This window comes from Eumetopias jubatus, unplaced genomic scaffold (genome assembly GCF_037043125.1).
Source record: "Eumetopias jubatus isolate StellerSeaLion01/CBP00866 unplaced genomic scaffold, mEumJub1_p1.0 scaffold_4, whole genome shotgun sequence".
NCBI classification, from domain to species: domain Eukaryota; kingdom Metazoa; phylum Chordata; class Mammalia; order Carnivora; family Otariidae; genus Eumetopias; species Eumetopias jubatus.
In genome coordinates, this window is record NW_028274810.1 from 49741486 (window position 1) to 49762799 (window position 21314).

At 35.8% G+C, this 21314-nt stretch overlaps 1 protein-coding gene across 3 annotated transcripts in view; it reads right to left on the reverse strand.

The window, feature by feature from the left end:
• LRRC7 (leucine rich repeat containing 7) overlaps positions 1–21314 on the reverse strand; it is a 317511-nt gene that overhangs the window by 134256 nt on the left and 161941 nt on the right. For 2 of the 3 annotated variants that reach the window (XM_088022969.1, XM_028102462.2), the window contains exon 7: positions 2203–2277. In XM_088022969.1, the coding sequence (XP_087879095.1) occupies positions 2203–2277 (75 nt within the window). Of the gene's footprint in view, positions 1–2198; positions 2278–21314 lie in introns of all 3 variants that reach the window. The other variant, XM_088022968.1, reaches the window with a different exon arrangement.

Consider the following 21314-nt stretch of genomic DNA (forward strand, 5'->3'; position numbering starts at 1 on the left):
TTTTCATCATCATCTACTTGCTTCTCTAATTTATGAAAAACAGAGTAGCAAAATGATAGCTCAGGCTTCCAAAAGTATTTTAGAAGTATATTAATTTTTATGTATACATAAATATACATATATATATTTTATAATACATGAACTAAGAATAAGATGAACTTGCTTTTTTTCCAGTGTCTTGTGACAATAAATATTTAGGATTAATCATTCTATGAAACCGATAGACACGGGCTAGTTAAAGGCTGCATTCAAGATTAGCTTTTCAAAGACATGTGTTTCTAGATACTTGCATAGCAACTATTTGCTGGCATAGACATTCAGAAAGCCATGCCTCTTTATGGCAAGGAGGTGGGGGGATTCCCACAAGGAATAGAGCAAAATATGAAACTCAAGTGTACTAACTAAAATGAGAAATCTACTTAGAGCAGTGTATAAGAAAAATCTACCCTTGAAACAGACAAATTAGGCAGCATTATCTGTTTCATGGACAGTTTGATCACTACTTTTCCATTTAGATAATAAGCTTACTAAAGAATTTGAGGTCTGAGCTGACTTTCAAGGTTGGATTTTGGGAATGTAATGGCTATGAAAAGTAAGATGAACGTAATTCTCATTTGTGCCTTCCGTTGATTCTATAGCAGTGGCATTTTGGAACATCATAGTGAACAACAGCTTCTGGTGCTGGTATGAATTATCACTATCTACCTGCTGCATGACCTTGGGCCAGTTACTTACTCTTTCTGTTTTAGTTTCCTAATCCATAACATGGGGATGGTAATAAACCCTACTTCATAGGCTCATTATGAGGATTCATTGAGTAAATATTTGTAAAACACCTAGCATTTATCATGAGCTGGTCATTATCTAGGTGTTTTTGAATTAATAAATATATCAAAGAGGCAGGCATAGATTTTTTCCAACTAGACATACATTCTGATCCTCAACCCCTGCACAAGAAATTGATGAGTGTCTTACCTGTGTTGCCCCAAGATCTGTACATACCTTGAATATGGCACAAATCAAGCTCTCCTATGTGTAGTGGAATCTAGATCTGTCTCTCCTATTATGTGTGAACTCCTCAAATAAATATATTCAAGGTCATTGAATATATGATCTTTGTAACCCTAACATTAGCATAGTTTCTGGTTCATAGATGTGTATTTGTAAACGGTTTTTTAATAAATCAATATATAAAGGATGAGCATGCTTTTTTGTTTTGTGTCTATGATGACAGTATAAATGTATTCTTTTGATAAGAGAAGAAAGTATTTTTTTCCTTAATCTTTTACCAGATTTTCTCTTTTATGTGGTTTCGTGCTTGTTCAAAAGAGAAAAACTTCTTGTTCTAGTTGCTTTTGCAATCATTTTAAGGAATTTTTAATGTCAAGTCAAAAAAAAAGAATAAAACTGGTTTTGGGAACACACATCTAAATCTCAGTGGCTGAAGAGTTATTACAAATCCAGCTACCCTGTCTACTTAGCCCAATGTAAGGGGTTTGGAATTGGTTATCACCAATAAGAATATTGTGATTGATGTGTGTGTGTATGTACATGCTTATTTGAGTGCATGTATGATGAGTGGCAAGAGGCAGTGTTCTATGAAGCCTTTCTTTCACTGAATGGAAAGGCAGGAATGTTCACACCCAATGAGCTGACTGGTAAACCTACTACTTGGGAAATATTACTGGATTGTATGTTAGTTGAAAAAAAATGGACTGTAGTTTAACTTTTTATTTTTAACACTTTGTAATTTGTCACATACCATTTTCAAAAATTTAAATGTATTCTATTGGAAATCACCCAAACTGAGAGAAAGATTTTTATTTTGTAGAAGAGCTCTAAGAATATGAGCAGAAGCAATTATCTAGTTTGATTTTGCAAAAATAAGACTTGGATTTTGTATGTAGCATTTTCTTTTTCTATATATAACAATATAAATTTCTCAGCTTTTAAAAATCAGTATGTGGAGAGATGAAAGATATAATCCTGAAAGAACAAGAAAAATCTTTCATACATTTTATATACCTGCATCACTTACAGAAGGTATGCGAAAAAAAAAAAACTGTGAAAAACACTTGGTGACCAAACAAATGTTTTACTTTGAAAGGCAAACACTGAGATTTATAAATTAAGATTATTATTAATTACAATTAATATATAACATAGATGCTAGACAACATGTCATAATAAAAACTTACATACCCCAGGTAGCACTTGTAATGCATTATTATCCATCCACAGCTCCCTTAAATTTTGTATTTGATCCAGAACTTCAGGCTAGGAGAGAGATAGGGAGAAAGAGAACAAAATTAGTCTTTTCTTAGCACAATATAAGTGTAATTTCTTGAATCTGGAAACTTTATTTGGGAATCTAATATTAATCCTCTAAGAAGTCCTAAGTTTAACAGACCTCTATCAAAACTGGTAGTCCTTGAGCTAGCAAACCTAGAGCTGATCTGGAAACAATCAGAAAAACAATAATAAAAATTAAAATCTATTACTCTCTCTTAACACCCTACAATCATCCTTTATAGCATTTATTACACCCTAATTACTCAGTGTGTTTGTCTTCACTAGAACATAAGCTTCTGAAGGGCAGAGCAGTGTTTGTTTTTTAATTACTTTTTAATTACTATGCCATGGTACTTGGCACACAGTAGGTTTTTATGTGTGTGTAGTAAAACCTTACACGCATATCCCCCATAGGCATTACATTACAGTGAAATGATGATAGTATGAATTAGACCCACTTATTTCTTATCCCTTCACTTATTCGACAAATTATTATTGGTTGAATAGTGGGGATGTCTAGTATGTGAAAGGCACAAGGCAAGATCCACAGTTAATTCAAACCTGGTTCCTGCCTTGAAGTAGCTGATGATTTACGTGAGGAGACAAATACATATAAATAACTGAAACAGAAGACAACATATGGGAGAAAAGAATAATGTAGAAGAGTTCAAAGAAAGGAGAGAGAGAATATGATCAAGGTGTAACACACAGTGCATAATGAAACACTCTAAGTCCCTAAATTGAAGTTGTCTCTAAATTCCACCTGTGGGCAGCAGACAGTTTAGAGAGGATAAAGGAAGCTATTGCTACCAGCATCATCTCTTGATTTGTGATGACTTTTTCTGATTTCTCTCCAAAAATTTTCCCATTCAGCAACTTAAGCCCACCTGCTTCCCTTGAAGTTGATTCCTTTTTGTCACTTCAGGAGAGTGAGGAACTCCTAAGCTAATTAGTGCATTGTATTCACCTAGCCACAGGGGTTGGCTCAAGGATGGGAACAGGATCCATTCAGAGCAGAGGAGAAGCATGTTTCTTTCACTGAGACTTCAGGGGAAGAAACTCTTGTTCTTCCCTGCTGGGTTAGAAACTGGGATCTTCAGGCATGATAAACAGGGAAGAGCCTGTTTGAGTTAAAAGATGGATCCTGATAACATATTAGGCTGAAATTAAGCCACACCTGAAAGTCAGATGCTTTGTCTCTTTCAACTGAAAAAAAAAAATCACTGAAACAAGATACAACCATAGTTCAATAAATTTGAGACCCACTTAGGAAAACCAGTGTATTTTATAGAATAATAGTGGAAAAGAATGGAATTGTTTCTAAGTTATGATGAGAATATTGGTAATTGTGGGTCAGCAGAAGTCATATACACACATCTTTGACACATCTGGAGGGCTTCAGAGATGGCCAGGACTACTTGGGAGAGAGTCTCTGATGCCTTTAGACTGCAATTGCAATGGAACATGGTACTATTCTTTGGAGAAATTTCAGTTATAACAAGGATGAATGGATAAAGAAGAGTGGTAATATATATATACAATGGAATATTACTCAGCCATCAAAGAATGAAATCTTGCCATTTGCAATGATGTGGATGGAACTAGAGGGTGTTATGCCAAGTGAAATAAGTCAATCAGAGAAAAACAATTATCATATGATCTCACTGATATGTGGAATTTAAGAAACAGGGCAGAGGATCATAGGGAAGAGAGGAAAAAATGAAACAAAAAGAAACCAGAGAGGGAGACAAACCATAAGGGACTCTTAATCATAGGAAACAAACTGAGGGTTGTTGGAGCGGAGGGGGGGTGGAGGAATGGGGTAACTGGGTGATGGGCACTGAGAAAGATATGTGTTGTAATGAGCACTGGGTATTATATAAGACTGATGAATCACAGACCTGTACCCCTGAAACAAATAATACATCATATGTTAATTCATTGAATTTAAATTTAACAAAGTTAAAAAATAATCTCTCAATAAACACAGAAAAAAACCCAAGGATCAAAATCTAAAGTTAGAGCATGTCATTCAGCTGTAGACTCAGAGGCATGTGTGAATAAGTGTGGGGGATTTTTTTGTGTAGGAAAATATTCTCACTTTTACTTAGATGAACTACTCTACCTGTATGTTAAGCTGGGTAAGAATGGAAAACAAATCAAATGTACAAAGCACACTCTGATATGCAGAGACTTTGAGGCAGAGGGCTGGCTAGGAACAGTCAGGCCAGTTGGAAAATATCAGTCATATGGCACAGATTTTCCTAAGCCTATGAATCATGCAGACTTTAGCAAAATGAGTTGCATACTGGTAACTTCAATACAACCTTATGTATGTAATAAAATGGATATTAATTTATAAATGTGGAACAATGAGCATTATTTAAGATAAACTCGATTGTGCTGTGGTAACAAATTAATTCTGAAATCTCAGTGGCTTAACACCAGACAGGCTTACTTCCCACTCCCACTACTTGTCCAGTGTCATGGGCTTTTGCCCCCAGAGTCTTGTGTTGCCACCATCTCAAGACTTCCAGAACTGCCAAAGCAGAGAAGAGAGAATAGAAAACCAGCCACTGTTCTTAAAGATCTCAGACGGGAAGTGACCCTATCACTTGTGCTTATAGCTCCGTGTCTAGAACTGTTTACAAGGCCTCAACCTAAGTTCAAGAAAGGCTGGGAAATATAAGAGAAATTCTTGGAGTATTTCGTGAACACTACTGTCCATGCCACACAGTGACATCATATAAAAAAAAGAATCACAAGAATGGATACAGAGTACTTTAATAATTTAGTTATCCCTTTATTCAGTAAGTATTTATTAAACATCTCCTCAGTTCCAGGCATAACACTAGAGTCATAATGCATGGTGTGGTCTCTGCCCTCAAGAAACTCATGTTCTATTTCTGGGGCAAACATAGAAAAAGTAAATACATGGTATTTTGGGAATATAAAGAAAGGGGGACCTACATGCCCTAGTAATGAGGAAGCCACATAAGAATTCATGGAGCCACATACGTATTCATGAGAAGGAGTTGGTCAGTAGAGAGGAAAGGACAAGAAGCACCTTTTAGCCAGAAGTAGAAGTGAGAAATAGCATGATATATGAGTGGCAACAGGCAGTTTGCTTTACTGAGCATTGTTTGAAATAGAGTGAATAGCAGAAGATGAGGCTAACAAAAGAGGGTGGGGTCTATGAAGTCCCCCATATTTTGTTAGGGAGCTAGAACTTTATTATAAGGGTAAAGGAACATCACTATACTATTTTTTATTATTATGTTAATCACCATACATTACACTATACTATTTTTAATAGGAAGTGATTGTGGCAGATTGGTGTTTTATGTATATCTATCCTGGAGGAAAAAAGAAAGGAAAAAAAAACTGGAAAACTTAATGGGGCTAGTAATGAAAGAGATAATGAGGAATAAAGAGAAGAAGTTGGATACAGGAAATGTTTAGAAGATGAAAACAGTAGGACTTGGTGATTTGATATAGGGGTGAGAGTGAGGGTCATGTGTGTCTCCCAGTTTCCTAGCACCTGTGGTGCCACCAATGGAGATTCAGAATATCGAGATAGAAACAAATATATGGGAGAAACTGAATTCAGTTTTGACCATGATTAGCTTTAGGTTCCTATGAGACACTGGTGGACATGTGCAGGAATTGGTTAACTATTAAAATCTGAAGCTTAGGGAATAGGTCTGAGCTGAGGATACAACTTAGGTATCTTGTGGGAGGAGAAACACATGTGGATGAGTTCCCTGTGGGGGAATGGGAAGGAATCAGAGGTGCAGCTGACTGAGGGAGGAACCCTGGGGAACACTAACGTTTGAGAGCTAAAAACAGGAAGAGCAAAGGCAAAAGGCAAGAAGGAATAGAGTCCAGGAGAGTAAGGGATTACTAAAGTCCAGTGAATAGTGTTGTAGTAAGAATAAGGAAGTGAATACAAGTATCATTTACAGCAGAGATGTCTAGTGAAATAAGAGACTGAAGATGTCTACTCGATTTTGGAACTAGTCGTATACCGGTAACCTTAGCGATAGAAATCGAGGAACTAGGATGAAATCGAGGGAGTCAAGCTGATAAAAAGACACTAGCAAAGAGGGCCAGACTGAAGACAGATAAAATGCTATAAAATTAACTGAGTAAATTCTAAGAGGTGACAAATAAGATGAAATTGATAGAACAAGAGAAGCTGGCCTTGAACAGAAATAGGACACCTCTTTCACTGAGACTGAAGGGAAGATGGTAAGGATAGTTGTAGGTGAGCTTGATGATTGGAAGAGAGGAAGTGGAGAAAGGGCATGTCTGAAAGTCTCAACATGTCTTGATGAAGTAAGGAGCAAGGTAATCTATTGAGCAGGAAGGGTCAAGAATTTTGTACACATGGAGCACGTGGGGAGAACGGCACATACTAGCATAGTTTGAGGGGAGTCAAAGAGGAAGTTAAGGGCAATCAAAAAGAGCTCTATCAATGATAATTATTTTAACTTTTGGGGGGACCAGGTGGGAGACTGACAGTCTAGGAAAAAACAGAAGCAGCAAGAGATTTCAGGTTTCCATGAGGTCAGCAAGAAGTGTTGTAGAAGTGAGGGACTGAGAGAACTAGAGTGTGAAAAATTCAAATGAGAGCAGAAGTTAAGAGTTTAAGATTTCTGAAGTGGTTCCAGGCAATGACAGACTTGAAGCTGGAACTCTGGGCAGTATGAAGTGTTGGTGTGTGGGCAGGGGAGGATGCTGTGGGGAACAAAAGGCCTCACATCGTCTCTAAAAATTTGGGTAGGGTTTGATGCACTGTATAATGTGCTCCCTTGGCTGTACCAGAGAAGGTGGCAGATAAAGCTGACCAATTATGCCTGTAAAATAGCTCGCACACTGGGTTCTACTGGGAACCTAGACTTAGAAAGGGATAACTAATGGCAACCTATATTTCTACTTTATGTCAAAGGTTCTCATTTAATTTATTTAATAACATCATAAGGCAATAATAGTCCTGCTTTATGGGTGAAAAATCTGATAATCATTTCCTGGGGAAAATGAGAATGATTTTATGGGGGTTGCATAACTGCATCTGGGATAGTTCCTCAGGTCTCCTGGCTCCAAAGATGACATCATGTTACAGCTTAAAACTGAAATTCTGAAATAACGAAGAATGCTGGTGATCACAGATGCCCAATAAAGAAAGTAAAGCATATGCTAGATTTAAAAAAAAAGATAATATTTTTATTACTGGATGTTATAATAAAATGTGCCACAGAAGAAATTTCAGCCAGTTCCTAATAATAGCAGAGAGAAAATAAATTTAGTAGATCAATACATGACCTTGCTGAAACAAAAACCATAACAGGAAGATGATGCAATGGCATTTCATGATCAATAAACAATCTTAAGTGGATCTTTGAACTAAATTAAATGGCTTACATCACCCAAACTTACACGTAAATTGCCTTTATTCAACTACAGATCTTCCTTCATTTACAACGGGGTTATATCCTGATGAATCCATCGTAAATTAAAATATATGTCAAAAATGCATTTAATACACCTAATTTATTGAGCATCAAAGTTTAGCCTAGCCTACCTTAAACATGCTCAGAACACTTACATTAGCCTAGAGTTGGGCAAAATCATCTAATGCAAAGCCTATTTTATATAAAAGTGTTAAATGTCTCACATAATTTATTGAATACCGTATTGAAAGCAATCAACAGAATGGCTGAATGGGTACAGAATGGTTGTAAATGTATCGGTTGTTTACCCTGGTGATCCCCTGGCTGCCTGGGAGCTGAGACTCACTGTCGCTGTCTAGCATGGCAAGAGAGCATCCCACTGTGTATTGCTAGTGGTATGGTCAAAACTCAAAATTTGAAGTCCAGTTTCTACTGAATGTGTACCACTTTTGTACCATCATGAAGTTGAAAAATCGTATGTCAAATCATTGTTAAGTTAGGGACCATCTGTAGTTAATTTCATAGGAACGTCAATTGTTTCCATTAAAAATGAGTGAATTTACTCAAGAATGGCTTTGTGTACTCAATGCTGGTGAAAATGTGTGAGCTGAGCACTCATATAAAGTGCTTGGAGGATTACAGATGAACACAGTCTTCTCAGGAAAACATTTTAAATATGTTTCTCATGTCTCAAAGATATTCATATCTGCTTTCAGACAACTATCCTTACTGAGATGCTCTGAAATATAGAAAAATCTTATGATAGAAAAATTTCAGTGCAGAATAATTGATAATATTAAAAAGTTGGTCACAATCTAAATAAACAATAGCCTAAGGGAACAGATAACCAAATTATGATAAAATCATATGTTGGTATAGTACACAACAATGAAAGTGAATTATCTATATTTTTAAGTATGCTGATGGATAGATCTTGCAGGCATACTGAATGAAAAAATAGGTATAAAATTCATATAGCACAAATCGATTTCCACAAATTACAAAACAGTGCTATATATATATACACATATACATGCAGTTAAAATAGGAATATATGGAATAGAAGCACATCAAATTCAAAGTTGCAATTGTGCTGTGATGAGAACAAGACTAGGAGGGACAGCATAAAAGACTTCCCATTTGATCTACAGTGTTTTATTTCTTTCAGAAAAAGATTGAATTCAAATACAAAAAAATAGTTAATGTGTTCGTTTTGGCTAGTAGGAGTTTGTATATTTCTTTACAATTTTTATATTTTATATCTTCATAAAATACACATTTTAAAATATAAATATTTATAAAAGGTATATTTATAGAAATATTTATATATTTTATAAAATGTACTTTTAAAAAATCTTTTCCTCTCTTTCCCTATGATCCTCTGTTTCGTTTCTTAAAGTCCACATATCAGTGAGATCATATGAAAATTGTTTTTCTCTGATCTATTTATTTCACTCAGCAGGTATACTTTTATATGTTTTCACTTTTTTTAAAATTAGAAAAATATCAGAAGAAACTATCAAAATATTAATTTAAAAAATATCAATGGTGAGATGATGAGTAATTAAAATTTTCCTTCTTCACATTTTTTCTATAATTTCCAAATTTTCTATAGCATATAGGCATTATATTTAATAATAAAAAAGATTAGAGAACATTTTAGTCTTCTAAATTTATACCCACCTAAACCACTTTAGAATTTTTTTTGAAGTGACCTTATTTTGATTAGTTAAAATGAGCTGAGAAAATGATTACATCAGTATTAACACAAATGGAACATATATTTTGCATGACTGCAACAAATTGCAATAACTCCTGTCATGTATATACAATTTTAGGCTGTTCTATGGGTTTGGCTATATGTGCTACTTTTATTCCACTAATTTGCATAGAGTTTGACTATATTTATTTATATACCTATTAAATTTTTTCTTCCATGAGATAAAGAGAAATATTAACCGAAAAGCATAACTTTTGACATTTATCTAATTTTGTCAAAATTAGACTAGGAAACCTTAAAATTTTAAAACTTAGAAAAAAAATGTTGGGGGGTGGTTCCTGAGTGTCTGGGTCAATTGGGCATCTGACTCTTGATCTCAACTCAGGTCTTGATCTCGGGGTCATGAGTTCAAGCCCCACATTGGGCTCCACACTGGGTGTGGGGCCTACTTAAAAATAAATAAGCAAATAAAAATTAAAATTAACAAAAAGAAAAGGAACTTTAAATTTTAAGTGTCTTAAAGTTGATGAGATGATCTGGTGATATAATAAAATGTTATTCCCAGACACTGTGCAGAACTAGAAGGCAGTAGGATGGAACCTGTTTCAAAATGCAGATGATAAATAAAAGGTTTTTTCTCAAATCAACAAACATAAAATACCAAATGCAAATCTGAAAAATTATATTCTCTAACCAAAGTGATGTAATTATCATACTTCATTGAGATATTTCAGTTACTACATTTCTTCTTAATTTTGAGATCAATGCTTCAAATTTATTTATATTTTTATGCTTGCCCTCTTTGTCTGATAATCTTTAGAGTTTGCAATTTGCCAAGGAACCAAGATTACATTCTAAGAAACTTTTCTCCCATTTCTCTTTAAATTTTTTATTTAATAATACGCTTGACGTACTACAGCCCTTTAGCTCTCGTAACTGGGAAACTTTCCATTCATGCATTTCATAGTGCACAGTTGAAACCCTTTCTGATACACAAAATTGGATGATTAAAAGTGTTCTGCTCTGATGACGAGCCTACTTGTTCATTCTCTCAATTGTTCTGTCCTACATGCCTTGAGACTGTTTAACTTCTTCAGTTAATTTCTTTGGAGATGAAAAGTTTAGCTCCATAGGGTCACAGCCTATTTCAACTTTTTGTTAATTTATGTTTCCCAATTTTTTTTCAGATGTCATTCCCACTAAAATGTTCATTTTTTTTTAAGATTTTATTTATTTATTTGACAGAGCGAGACACAACGAGAGAGGGAACACAAGCAGGGGGAGTGGGAGAGGGAGAAGCAGGCTTCCTGCGGAGCAGGGAGCCCGATGCGGGGCTCGATCCCAGGACCCTGGGATCACGACCTGAGCTGAAGGCAGATGCTTAATGATTGAGCCACCCAGGCGACCCCATATTTTAAAGCTTTATTTTTAATTTAATTACTGCAATTAGTTAACATTTAAGAAAATATTTTTATATTCTAGAAATTATTGAATGAATAAATAAACAGGTATTCTTAACAATTAATAATAAGAGGCACTGCGGGCGCCTGGGTGGCTCAGTCGGTTAAGCGTCTGCCTTCGGCTCAGGTCATGATCCCGGGGTCCTGGGATCGAGTCCCGCATCGGGCTCCCTGCTCTGTGGGGAGCCTGCTTCTTCCTCTCCTCCCCACTTGTGCTCTCTCACTATCTCTGTCTCTCTCTCTCAAATAAATAAAATCGAAAAAAAAAATTAAAAAAAAAAAATAAGAGGCACTGCTAAGAAAATGTGATTAATTTATAATTAACTGAAACTCTTTCAACCATAAAGTTTAATGAATATTTTAATATGAGTATGAAAGTAATATATTCCATTTAAATACTCAGATGAGTATATTGATGGCACACAGGAAAAAAATCTACAGATGACATGATGTTGAGAGAGAGAGACAATACATTAAATGACTGAATTAGTGTCCAAAATGATTTGAAAATGTTAGAAGACTAGATAGCTTTAATTATGTGAAGTTTAATAGGGACAAATGTAAAATCCTGCCATATGTCTCCCAAACCAATTATACACAAATAAATTAGAAGCAGAAGTAAATGTGAAGAAAATTGAAGATTTAAGTCAAGAGTAAGCTCAGGGTTGACTAATTCATTTGTTAATAGGTGCATCATTCAGTCAAGAAATACTACCTGCCCCATGCAAAGAAGACACTACAGTGTTCTCTGGGAATATGACGCAGACTGTGAAGGGCTGTCCCAAGATCTTTTCTGTCAATGTCCTGCTCTATATGCAACCATTAGCCCACAGAAGGACTACAGTATTCTGTTCCCCTCTAGGTGCCCAAGCATAAAGGTGTCTTCAACAAAGCAGAGCTTATTCAGAATAAGCCATAGGAGAAATAGTGGAAATGATACAAATTGTTTAGATTGGAGAACAGAAGATGTAGGCATAAAAGATGCCCATCTTTGAATATCTGAGGGTTGTTGTACAGAAAGGAGCTGAATGTATCCTATCTATATCCCCAGTTCAGAACTAGAAGCAGTGAGGAAAGTTGCAGGAAGGTAGATGTAAGTCAGCATTCCTATAGGAGTGATTTTTTTTCCTAATTAGATTTGTCTAAAATGAAATAATCTAATTTCCTGATCACTTACTACAATAATGCACTTTTCAAGGTGCCTTTACATAAATTATTCTTACTGAATCTTGACAACTGTCCAATGAGGTGGGTATGATTATTGGACAGGTAGTAAGCAGGGTGGTTAAGAGCATGGTTTCAGGAGCTAGACAGAGTTCAGCTCAGGGTTTTGTTGGTTACATGCTAAAAATCATGGTTTGGGTTCCTCGTCTGTAATAGGTGAATGACAGTGCCACATTAATGAAGATTAACTGTATTAAGATATTTAAAGTGTTTAGAACACTGACTGGTTTTAAGTGCTTGTGCTCAATGCTCAGTGAATATTAGCTATTATCCCTACCTTACAGACAAGGGGATTTAGACATAAAGAAGCAAATCACTGTGCCCCAAATTTTATGCCTAATGAATAAGGAAGGCAAGAGCCTGATCTTGAAGTTTTGTTAGATGATGAGTAAAGTTCAAAAGGAGAGGCGTATCCCAGAGGAAAGTGTTAAGTGGTTCATACCTAGCGTGGTGTTACTTGGGCAAGGCAACTTTAAGATGAAAGTGCCAAAGGAAGAGATCAGATGATAAAGAGAGTCTTTGATTCGGTCAACAAATGTATTCAATCAGTATTTATTAAGAATCTAGTTTGTACCAGGCACTGGAGAAACAACAGTAAACAAAACAAGCCCTCACAGAGATTACATTCTGGTGTTTCATATTTCCTGGGGTGAATCCCATAACACGTTAACAATTAGGTAAGGGAAGCGATTCTGATTACATGATTTCCATTTTGATGTATTACCTGCTCCCCCACAGAGATTACAAGTTTTGATGATCTTGTCTGAATCTAAATTTAAGAGTGAAAACTGTGTCACACATACACTCTCATCTCATAATTCAAACTGGTCTTCTTCAAGCTTTCATCTCCAAAAAACCGCATCCACTTCCTTCCTCTTCCGTCTCTACACTGCAGCCATATGTCCGCTCTTGCTTGAAACAAAGTTTCCCCTCTATCCAAAGAATACAAATTCCAGGTACCTTTACCATATGATACAAAACAACTCTCATTTGACCCTTTTCTTTCCCCATACCCTCATTCAAACTTGAGCCTCAAGGAAAACCTAACTCTGCTGTTCCTAAAGGCATCATGCTTTATCTTGTGATCGGGCTTTGACAAATGTTCTCTAAGCCTCTTGATCTGATCATTAATTGGGTTAGGCATCCTTCCTTCCCTGTTAGGATTCCTACTAGAGCATGTTGCATATTATACTGTGAGCTCCTTGAAGCAGGGACTGAATCTTGTTTACCTTTGTATCTCCAACTCTTTCCAAGGTAATATGTTACTGCTTTATGCATTCCATCTGAATTGAACAAAATAAACAATCCACATGCATATCAATCTCTTCCTCTACTCCATTTCAGTAACTCATTCCCAATATCCCACTTAAACTGTCATCACAAATATCTGTACCAACTCTGAAATCTCAATTGCAAATATACCCCTGGCTGATCATCAGTGCCTATACTCCCAGTCTCTTATGTCAGTACCCTAGAACTCCCCTGGCGCAGTTACTGGTATGACTGATATGCTGTGTCTACCTTTATTCATCTATCTTTCTTTCCTTACTAAGATGAGAATCATAATTAACACTCCACCATTATAAACAGTTTCTTGCAAATATCATTTGGCAAATTTGTCCTCTTTCCGTTTGTCACATTTACCCAACTGAACTTAACCTGGGGGTGAAGCTAAATTTCTGCCTTTTCTGCTACTGCACTGAGCTTTGCTTTGAAGAAATCACAAGTTGGCTGATTGTCTCACTTTAAATTAATGACAAATACCTGAAACGGGGACCAAATACTGCCAGACAACCATATTACTTTTCCTTGAGAAGTCGCTTTTCAACTCACTGAGACTATTTCAGAAATCTTCAATCTTGTCAAAGATTGTATTCTCCTCTTAACCCCAGTTCATAGCTTACCCTATTGTTCACTGAAACAAACAAGCATTCAGAGGTGGATGTGCTCCAAAGGTAAAGAAGCTTAAACTTCAGGCCTCTCATATGCATGCTCAGGCAGATTTGCAAAGGAATATACTGTAAAGACAATTGCTTAAGATCGCTTTGGTTTGCTACACAGACTTTCCCTCCATCATTCTTCCTTGTGTAGAATGGGGCACATTTGAGATCTGGCTTAGCTGAAATTGAGTTGGGGATACAGTTTGGATTTAGCGCAACATGTTCATGTATTCTGTAGTCACCTCTGTGGTTCTCTGGCCCTTCCAGATGCATATCCCCTTCCTGCCCATTTGGGCTCTAGATCATACCTCTTTCATTTCTTCTCATCCTTGCAGGGATCCAGACCTGGAGTTATTCCCTTTCCCACACACATCGATCTCTCTCTCCCCAGGGCCATACAAACATGCTTTAGTTTCTCTGATCATTAAAAAAATACTATTTTTATTGCCTCTGCAGCCTCTTCCAGTTACTTTCCCACTCGTTGCTCTTCTCCAAAGAGAGACTTTAAATTTTTTTTAAAAAGATGTTATTTATTTATTTTAGAGAGTGAGACCACAAGAGAGAGCACGAGCGGGGGGGGTGGGGAGAGGGAGAAACAGGCTCCCTGCTGAGGACCCCAGGATCAGGACCTAAGCCAAAGGCAGATGCTTAACCAACTGAGCCACCCAGGTGCCCCGACTTTAGACTTTTAGACTTTCGAAAAAGTTTTGTCAGTATTTGCCTTTGCTTATCTCCCATTCACCCTTCAAGCCATTCTGAGGTATCCCTGAAAACTGCTATTGTGAAAGTCATCATGACCTCTATTTTGGAGCTGAGGTCCCTAAAATACAGCCACACAAGTCAGATTTAGTACTTAGGTGTAAAAGATAGTACAGGACAAATAGCAAATCAGGGAAGAAAAAACAATATTAAATGTAGAGATGAAGAATTTACATTAAAGCCCAGTTGACTAGAGGAAATTCTATGGTTATAAGTATTTTCAAGGTAGAAAAAAATTGCAATTGCTAATGCAATTTCAAATTCTAGAATCTTTAGATGATGTATGGGTGTTCTTAATGCAAATTATAATTATAGTAAACTATACAATTTCTATGTTATACCTATTTTATGTCTTATTAATGTTTGAAATGTTGAAAATACATACATATATTTTTAGTTACAACATATTCTGTAATTTACACATCTTTATGAACTAATCTCTGAAAACACCTAGAACTGTTTTATTTCTTTTGTATCAGATAAGTATCTTTCCAATATAGATATTTCACTGAATGAAAAACAAATCTGAGTCACTATTTTTTATTTACCACTGTTGGTCAATCCCCTGATATGAATTAATTTATAATATTAGTGAGTTTTTTTTTAGAGATTTATTTATTTGAGAGAGAGAGTGCACGCTCAAATGGGGGAAGAGGTAGAGGGAGAGGGGGAGAGAGAATCTCAAGCAGACTCCATGCTGAGTGGAGAGCCTAACATGGGCTCAATCTTACGACCCAGATCACCACCAGAGCCAAAACCGAGTGGGATGCCTAACAGAGCCACCCAGGTGCGCTGCAGTGAGAAATGTTTTTAATGAAATTGCTAAGATGTACATAACAATCTATTACAGCATTAATCTAATTTTCTGTAGATACTGGAAAACTTTTTGTCTTGGTACTTCATGATATCATTACTGGATTTCACTTAAATATAGTAAATGTTAGTTTATCTGGCAAATCCCAAACCTGAAATTTCTTTAAACTTTTAGTTCTACACTCACTATTGTAAGCTTCTGGAGCAGGTCTTGCATCTTTGAATCCCTGACACTTAGCAGTGTGCCTGTTGCAAAAAATTCTACCAATGACCCTTGAACATCATAAAGATGTACTGCAAAACTGAAGTACCTTCTGAATCTGAGACTACTTCTATTCAGAGTGTTTTCAATGAAATTCAGAATTCAAATTCTTTGAAAATTGGTAATCAATATCTGGCATATATGATAATTAGTTCTCCATAAACTGTAGAATGACCAATTACTTGAACAGAAAATAACAAATTGCTACTAATCTGCTAAATAGTAAGAGTTGCAGCAAATAAGAAACTGAACTGTCAAGTGTGTGTGCATTATCTTTTACTGCTTGGAAGTCAGTAAATGATAAGGCAGATCATTATGTTTTATGTCAGTGTCTTATATTTGTTCAGTGGAAGTGAAGACCTATATTAAAAACTGTAAATCTTTCCACAGGAAGACCATTTTGTTGTGTTTGGTAGCAAGAGTACTTCGTTAGAGGCAGACAAAAAAGGAGTGAAGACAAGACCCATTCATATTTGGGTTCCAAAGTCATTCTGTCTTCAATTTATAGCAGTTACAAAATTCTAAAACTGAGTCGTAACCACTGTATCCTTACCACTTAGCCTAGTGGATGTTTAGTAAATATTTGTTAAATGAAAAAATAAAGTCATTAGTATTATTGGTAGAGGCCTTTACTCTTGCTGTGCTTTAATCTTCCCATTAGAGAAGTGGAAACCCTTATATTTATCTTATTTTACTTCACTACATAGTAATGTTAGGTATATCAATAAACTCTTGCATGTTACACATCATGGGATTTTAAACTACATTTTTTTTTTCTTAGAGAGAGAAAGAGAGAGAGAGAGTGGCTGGGGAGGGGCAGAGGGAGAGAGAGAGAGAGAGAGAGAGAGAATCCCAAGCAGTCTATGATCAGCACAGAGCCTGCCATGGAGTTTGATCTCACAACCCTGAGATCGTGATCTAAGCCAAAATCAAGAGTCAGATGCTTAACTGACTGAGCCACCCAGGCACCTCTAAACTACATTTTGAGGACATAAATATTTATAAACATTATTAGAGTTCTATGGGTTAAGTAGAATTTGAGTTACTAATTATGTATTGCTCCTTAATGTACTAGTGTTTAGTTATTACTCCTGCATATGTCATCTTCTACTTTTATAATATATTCTGATATTTATTCTGCATTTAATGTCAATTAAGGATCAGATCAGAACACAAATGGTAGAAGTGTTGCTGGAATATTTATTATATTTTTTCCATATCCCACATAAACAATATAAACTGATAAAGAAAATATAACATTTTATGACATCTATCCCTAAACCTGGTTACTGTAATACTTATTATCTAAATAATAATAATAAACTAAACCTAATAACTTATGCTACCTCTCATTATTAGTATTAAAGCTTAAACTATTTATTTATAAATATTCTAACTGGCCACTTCTGAAGATTTAATAAGTACTTAACAAGCACTTACTTCATGTCCAGCACCATGTTATGGGATATAGGAGCATGTGCACATGGGGGAGGGAAAACTCAAAAGTATTACAATATAATCTCAGACAAAACGTAGATATAGGTTCATGGAGAGAGACATAGAATCCCAAGCTAAATACAGTGGTAAAAATGATAGTAGTATACAAAGCCAATAAAGAAACAAAATGAATTGAGGAAAATATTAGTCTCCCTGACCAAATACTTTATAAGAACTAGTGAAAAATAAAGTCAATTATCTCTTTAGTCAGATTGTAACATTTCATTGTTTCCACACTTGCTTTAAAGCTCTTTAAAAGTCTCAGCTTAATTTTTCCTGCACAAATTCTACCACGTGAACTACACCATTAAATTCTATACTTTTTATTAGTTTTATACAGCAGTTGAATGAGCTGTTTGCCAGGGTATATTAAACTGTCAATACAGTTCTACATCAGCACACCCAAATTATTCTTATGGTACTGTGTTGATTCCTTTATTAACCCCCATTTGAGAGCTAATTGCTGCTATGTAATTTAGTAAAATTATAATATTTATTGGTGCAATCTAGAGAGATCAAGGCTATGTAATTTGAAATTACATGCTTGATTGTTTTGCTTGTCACTGTAAAAATCTGGTATGTTTTATTGGACAATTTTTTTATATTACAGATGAGCAATGAGTTTTGAGGTTGTAAGTTAAAACAATTTATATTATATCAACTTTAAGTGAGATATTTCCCTATCTATATAATCTTGCCTAATTTTGATAATTCTAGAACTCCTTAAGAGTTGTTTTAACATACTTTCACCTTACCTACCTAGCTTTCCACCCACACTTTTGTGACTCCCTCTCAAACTATATTACAGTCATCATGCACTCATCATGCTCCTTCCCGTTCCCTCTTCTGCCTCAAGTGCTCTTCTTCCTTCTCTTTGCCTGGTTAATTTCTACTCACCCCTTAGATTTCAATTAAAGATCACTTCTTCAGGAAAATCTTTGGCCAAATTCCATTATAGAATGCTCAACATTTGTCACGGATGGAATTTTATATTTGTGAGTGTATGAGTGTACTTGATTAATATTTGTTTTCCTCACTAGACTATAAGCTCCAGGAGGGCAGGGACAATCTTTGTTTCACCTTACTTTTGTATATGAGAGTTTGACAGAGTGATCAATAAATGTATTCATCCCAAAGATATTTATTGACCGCTTAACATATTTCAAGCACTGTGCTTAGTGTGGGGAATATAATAGAGAACAAAATAAACTCATAGCGCTACCTTCATTCATCCAAGAGTTGTTGAATGAATAAAGGAATAAATGATAACTTGTTGAAACAAACGATTCCGTATCAGCCTTTCTTCCATGTAAGGATGAATCTTTTAATTTGTATCATATGTATGGTGCTTAACCATTAACATTTTGTGTACAGTGCCTTGCAAGTAGTAGACTGCTAATGACTATTTGCCAGATTGGTGAGTGAACTAATCTCTAAGTGGGTTAATTTTAGATGTATAGGTGATGCTGGCTATAACACCAAAGGACTATATTTTAACTGCAAATTTATTACCCATTTAGTAACAAGTTAATCTTTTCTTCATGTGTGAACAAGAATGCTTTTTAAAAAATTTTGCTTTATCATAATTATGGTTATTTAATATTCAAATTCACATGAACAAGTCAATAAGGGATTTTGCTAAAAATGTGAATTCCAATCAATATAATATGAAAAAAAAAAAGTTGTCCAGACTTCAACTTGTAACATATGCTTCGATCTATTTTTTTCTTTTTCATATGGAGTTGTGAACAGATGCTTGGGCAGGTTAATTCTGTATTAAATCTTGTACTTCTGCACGTGCCATGGAGGTGGATGCTTGCCAAGTCAGCACTGTATCTCCCTTGTTGGTCATTAATCACATCAAAACCACTTACTTTTGCTTTTATTAAATTAAAATGAAAGTGAGAGTTCTGCTAACAAAGGTTTATTTTATAGAGTGGGGAGGCAGCCTCATCTTTCATTCCTTTGCCACAAGAACCTCGGCTCTTGTTAAAATAATCTAATCACAAACCTTCAGCATGCTTTTGTGTTCCCTCATCTTCATCCATTCCTATGATCTTGTCAATCCCCTCTTCCCTCCCCACCTATCCAAATCCAACTCATTCTTCAAAGCTCAGCAAATCCTGTGTCTAATGGAAAACTTTTAAAAATTATACCAATCATCAGGAATCCCATTAACGTACATCAATTCCACAGAGTTTGAGAACCTACTACGTTCAAATAGCTAGGCCTTAGACAAGAGAAACACAAACATGAAGTCTTTTCCTTATGATGCTATAGTTTAAGAGAGAAAATAAGTCAGCATTCATTTAAGAAATACTTATTAACTGGTAACCATTTTCAAACTTACTGTGGATAAGAATCATCTTAAAAGTTTGATAAAATGTAGATTCCTGAGCTTCACATGAAACCCACTGAATCAGAATTTCTAACAGTGTGATCCAGAAATCTAAGTTTTTAAAATTTTTAAGTATCAGTGGCAATTCGAGAGTGTTTCCTTCATATACACTCCTTATACATAGGGGTTACTAAGATGAATGTGCAGATTCTCTACCCTCAAGGAGCTCACATCCTTGTTAGGGCAGGTGGTTAGTCACAATACAAATAAAATATTTTGTAACTGTTACATTAAAAAAATAGAACAGGCTTGTGAAATGGTTTCAGGGACCAGAGAGGAGAGTCGATAGTACTGGATGCACTGCAACCACAAGTTAGCTTCATTGGATTCTGAGGGATTGAAAAGAAATCCTCTTATGGACAATATTCACCAAGCACTGGGGCTGGGAGAAGGGAAGGTTTTGTGTTGTTATCATGCACCTACATAGATTGGGGCAACTATAACATAAGAAAGAAAGTAATGGGTGCAGTGGAGATCTCTTTATAGAGGAATTTACAGGAAGGGAAGGAAGATAATGTCTAGCCAGTAACATCAGAGAATTTTCGAAGAGGTGCTACATTTGATCTGAGCCTTGAGGAAGGGTAAGATTTATAAACTATAATACAAAGATGAGGATTAGGGAAAGCAAAGATACTCCAGAAAGAAGAATTAGTACAAGCCAGGATACAGAGGCAGGAAAGCAAGCTGGTGTAAAGAGAAGAGCAAGCCGTTCATTTTGGCTTAGTGAAAGGTACAAGAAGGACAATTTTTATTTTTCTTGTAGTTTTAGATTTAGGAAAACACATTAGAAAGGAAAACTGGACCAGATCTTACAAAACCTTGGGTACTAGAACTCAGAGTAACATTTATTCCTTAGACAACTCATCTGACACTTAATATATGGTACTTTTTATGCCTTGTCTCCCCAGGAAAGCTTATACTTTTCTTTCTTTCTTTCTTTCTTTTTTTTTTTTTTTGAGAGAGACAGAGAAAACGTGTGTCTGCATCTGTGCATGTGCCTGAGCACAGCGAAGGGCAGAGGGAGAAAAAGAAACCCAGGCAAGGTCAACGTCAGCATGGAGCCCAACACGAGGCTCAATCTCACCACCCTGAGATCAGGACCTGAGCCGATATCAACAGTCAGTCACTTAACTGACTGAGCCACCCAGGTGGCCCAAGCTTATACTTTTCCTGAAGGAAGGACAATGTTTCATACTTCTTAATAAGTCCTTCAGAGTGTAGTGCAATACTTCACACACAGGAGGAGTTAAAAAAATTTCCATTGACTGATTAAGAGTGATTGCTTTTGTTCCCAAAAGGAAGGCTTCCATGGCATACAGGAGGACCATGCACCACTGGGATTTTCTCTACTCTGTTGGAAGATGTGGATAAGGCATATGAAGAGATCATCACGATCAACAGTCACAGAGGTCATGCTATGAGGACGTTTGAGGTGTCTAAAAATGAATAATGAAATTCTAGCCCATTGGGAACTTTACTACAGATGCATGCTCCTT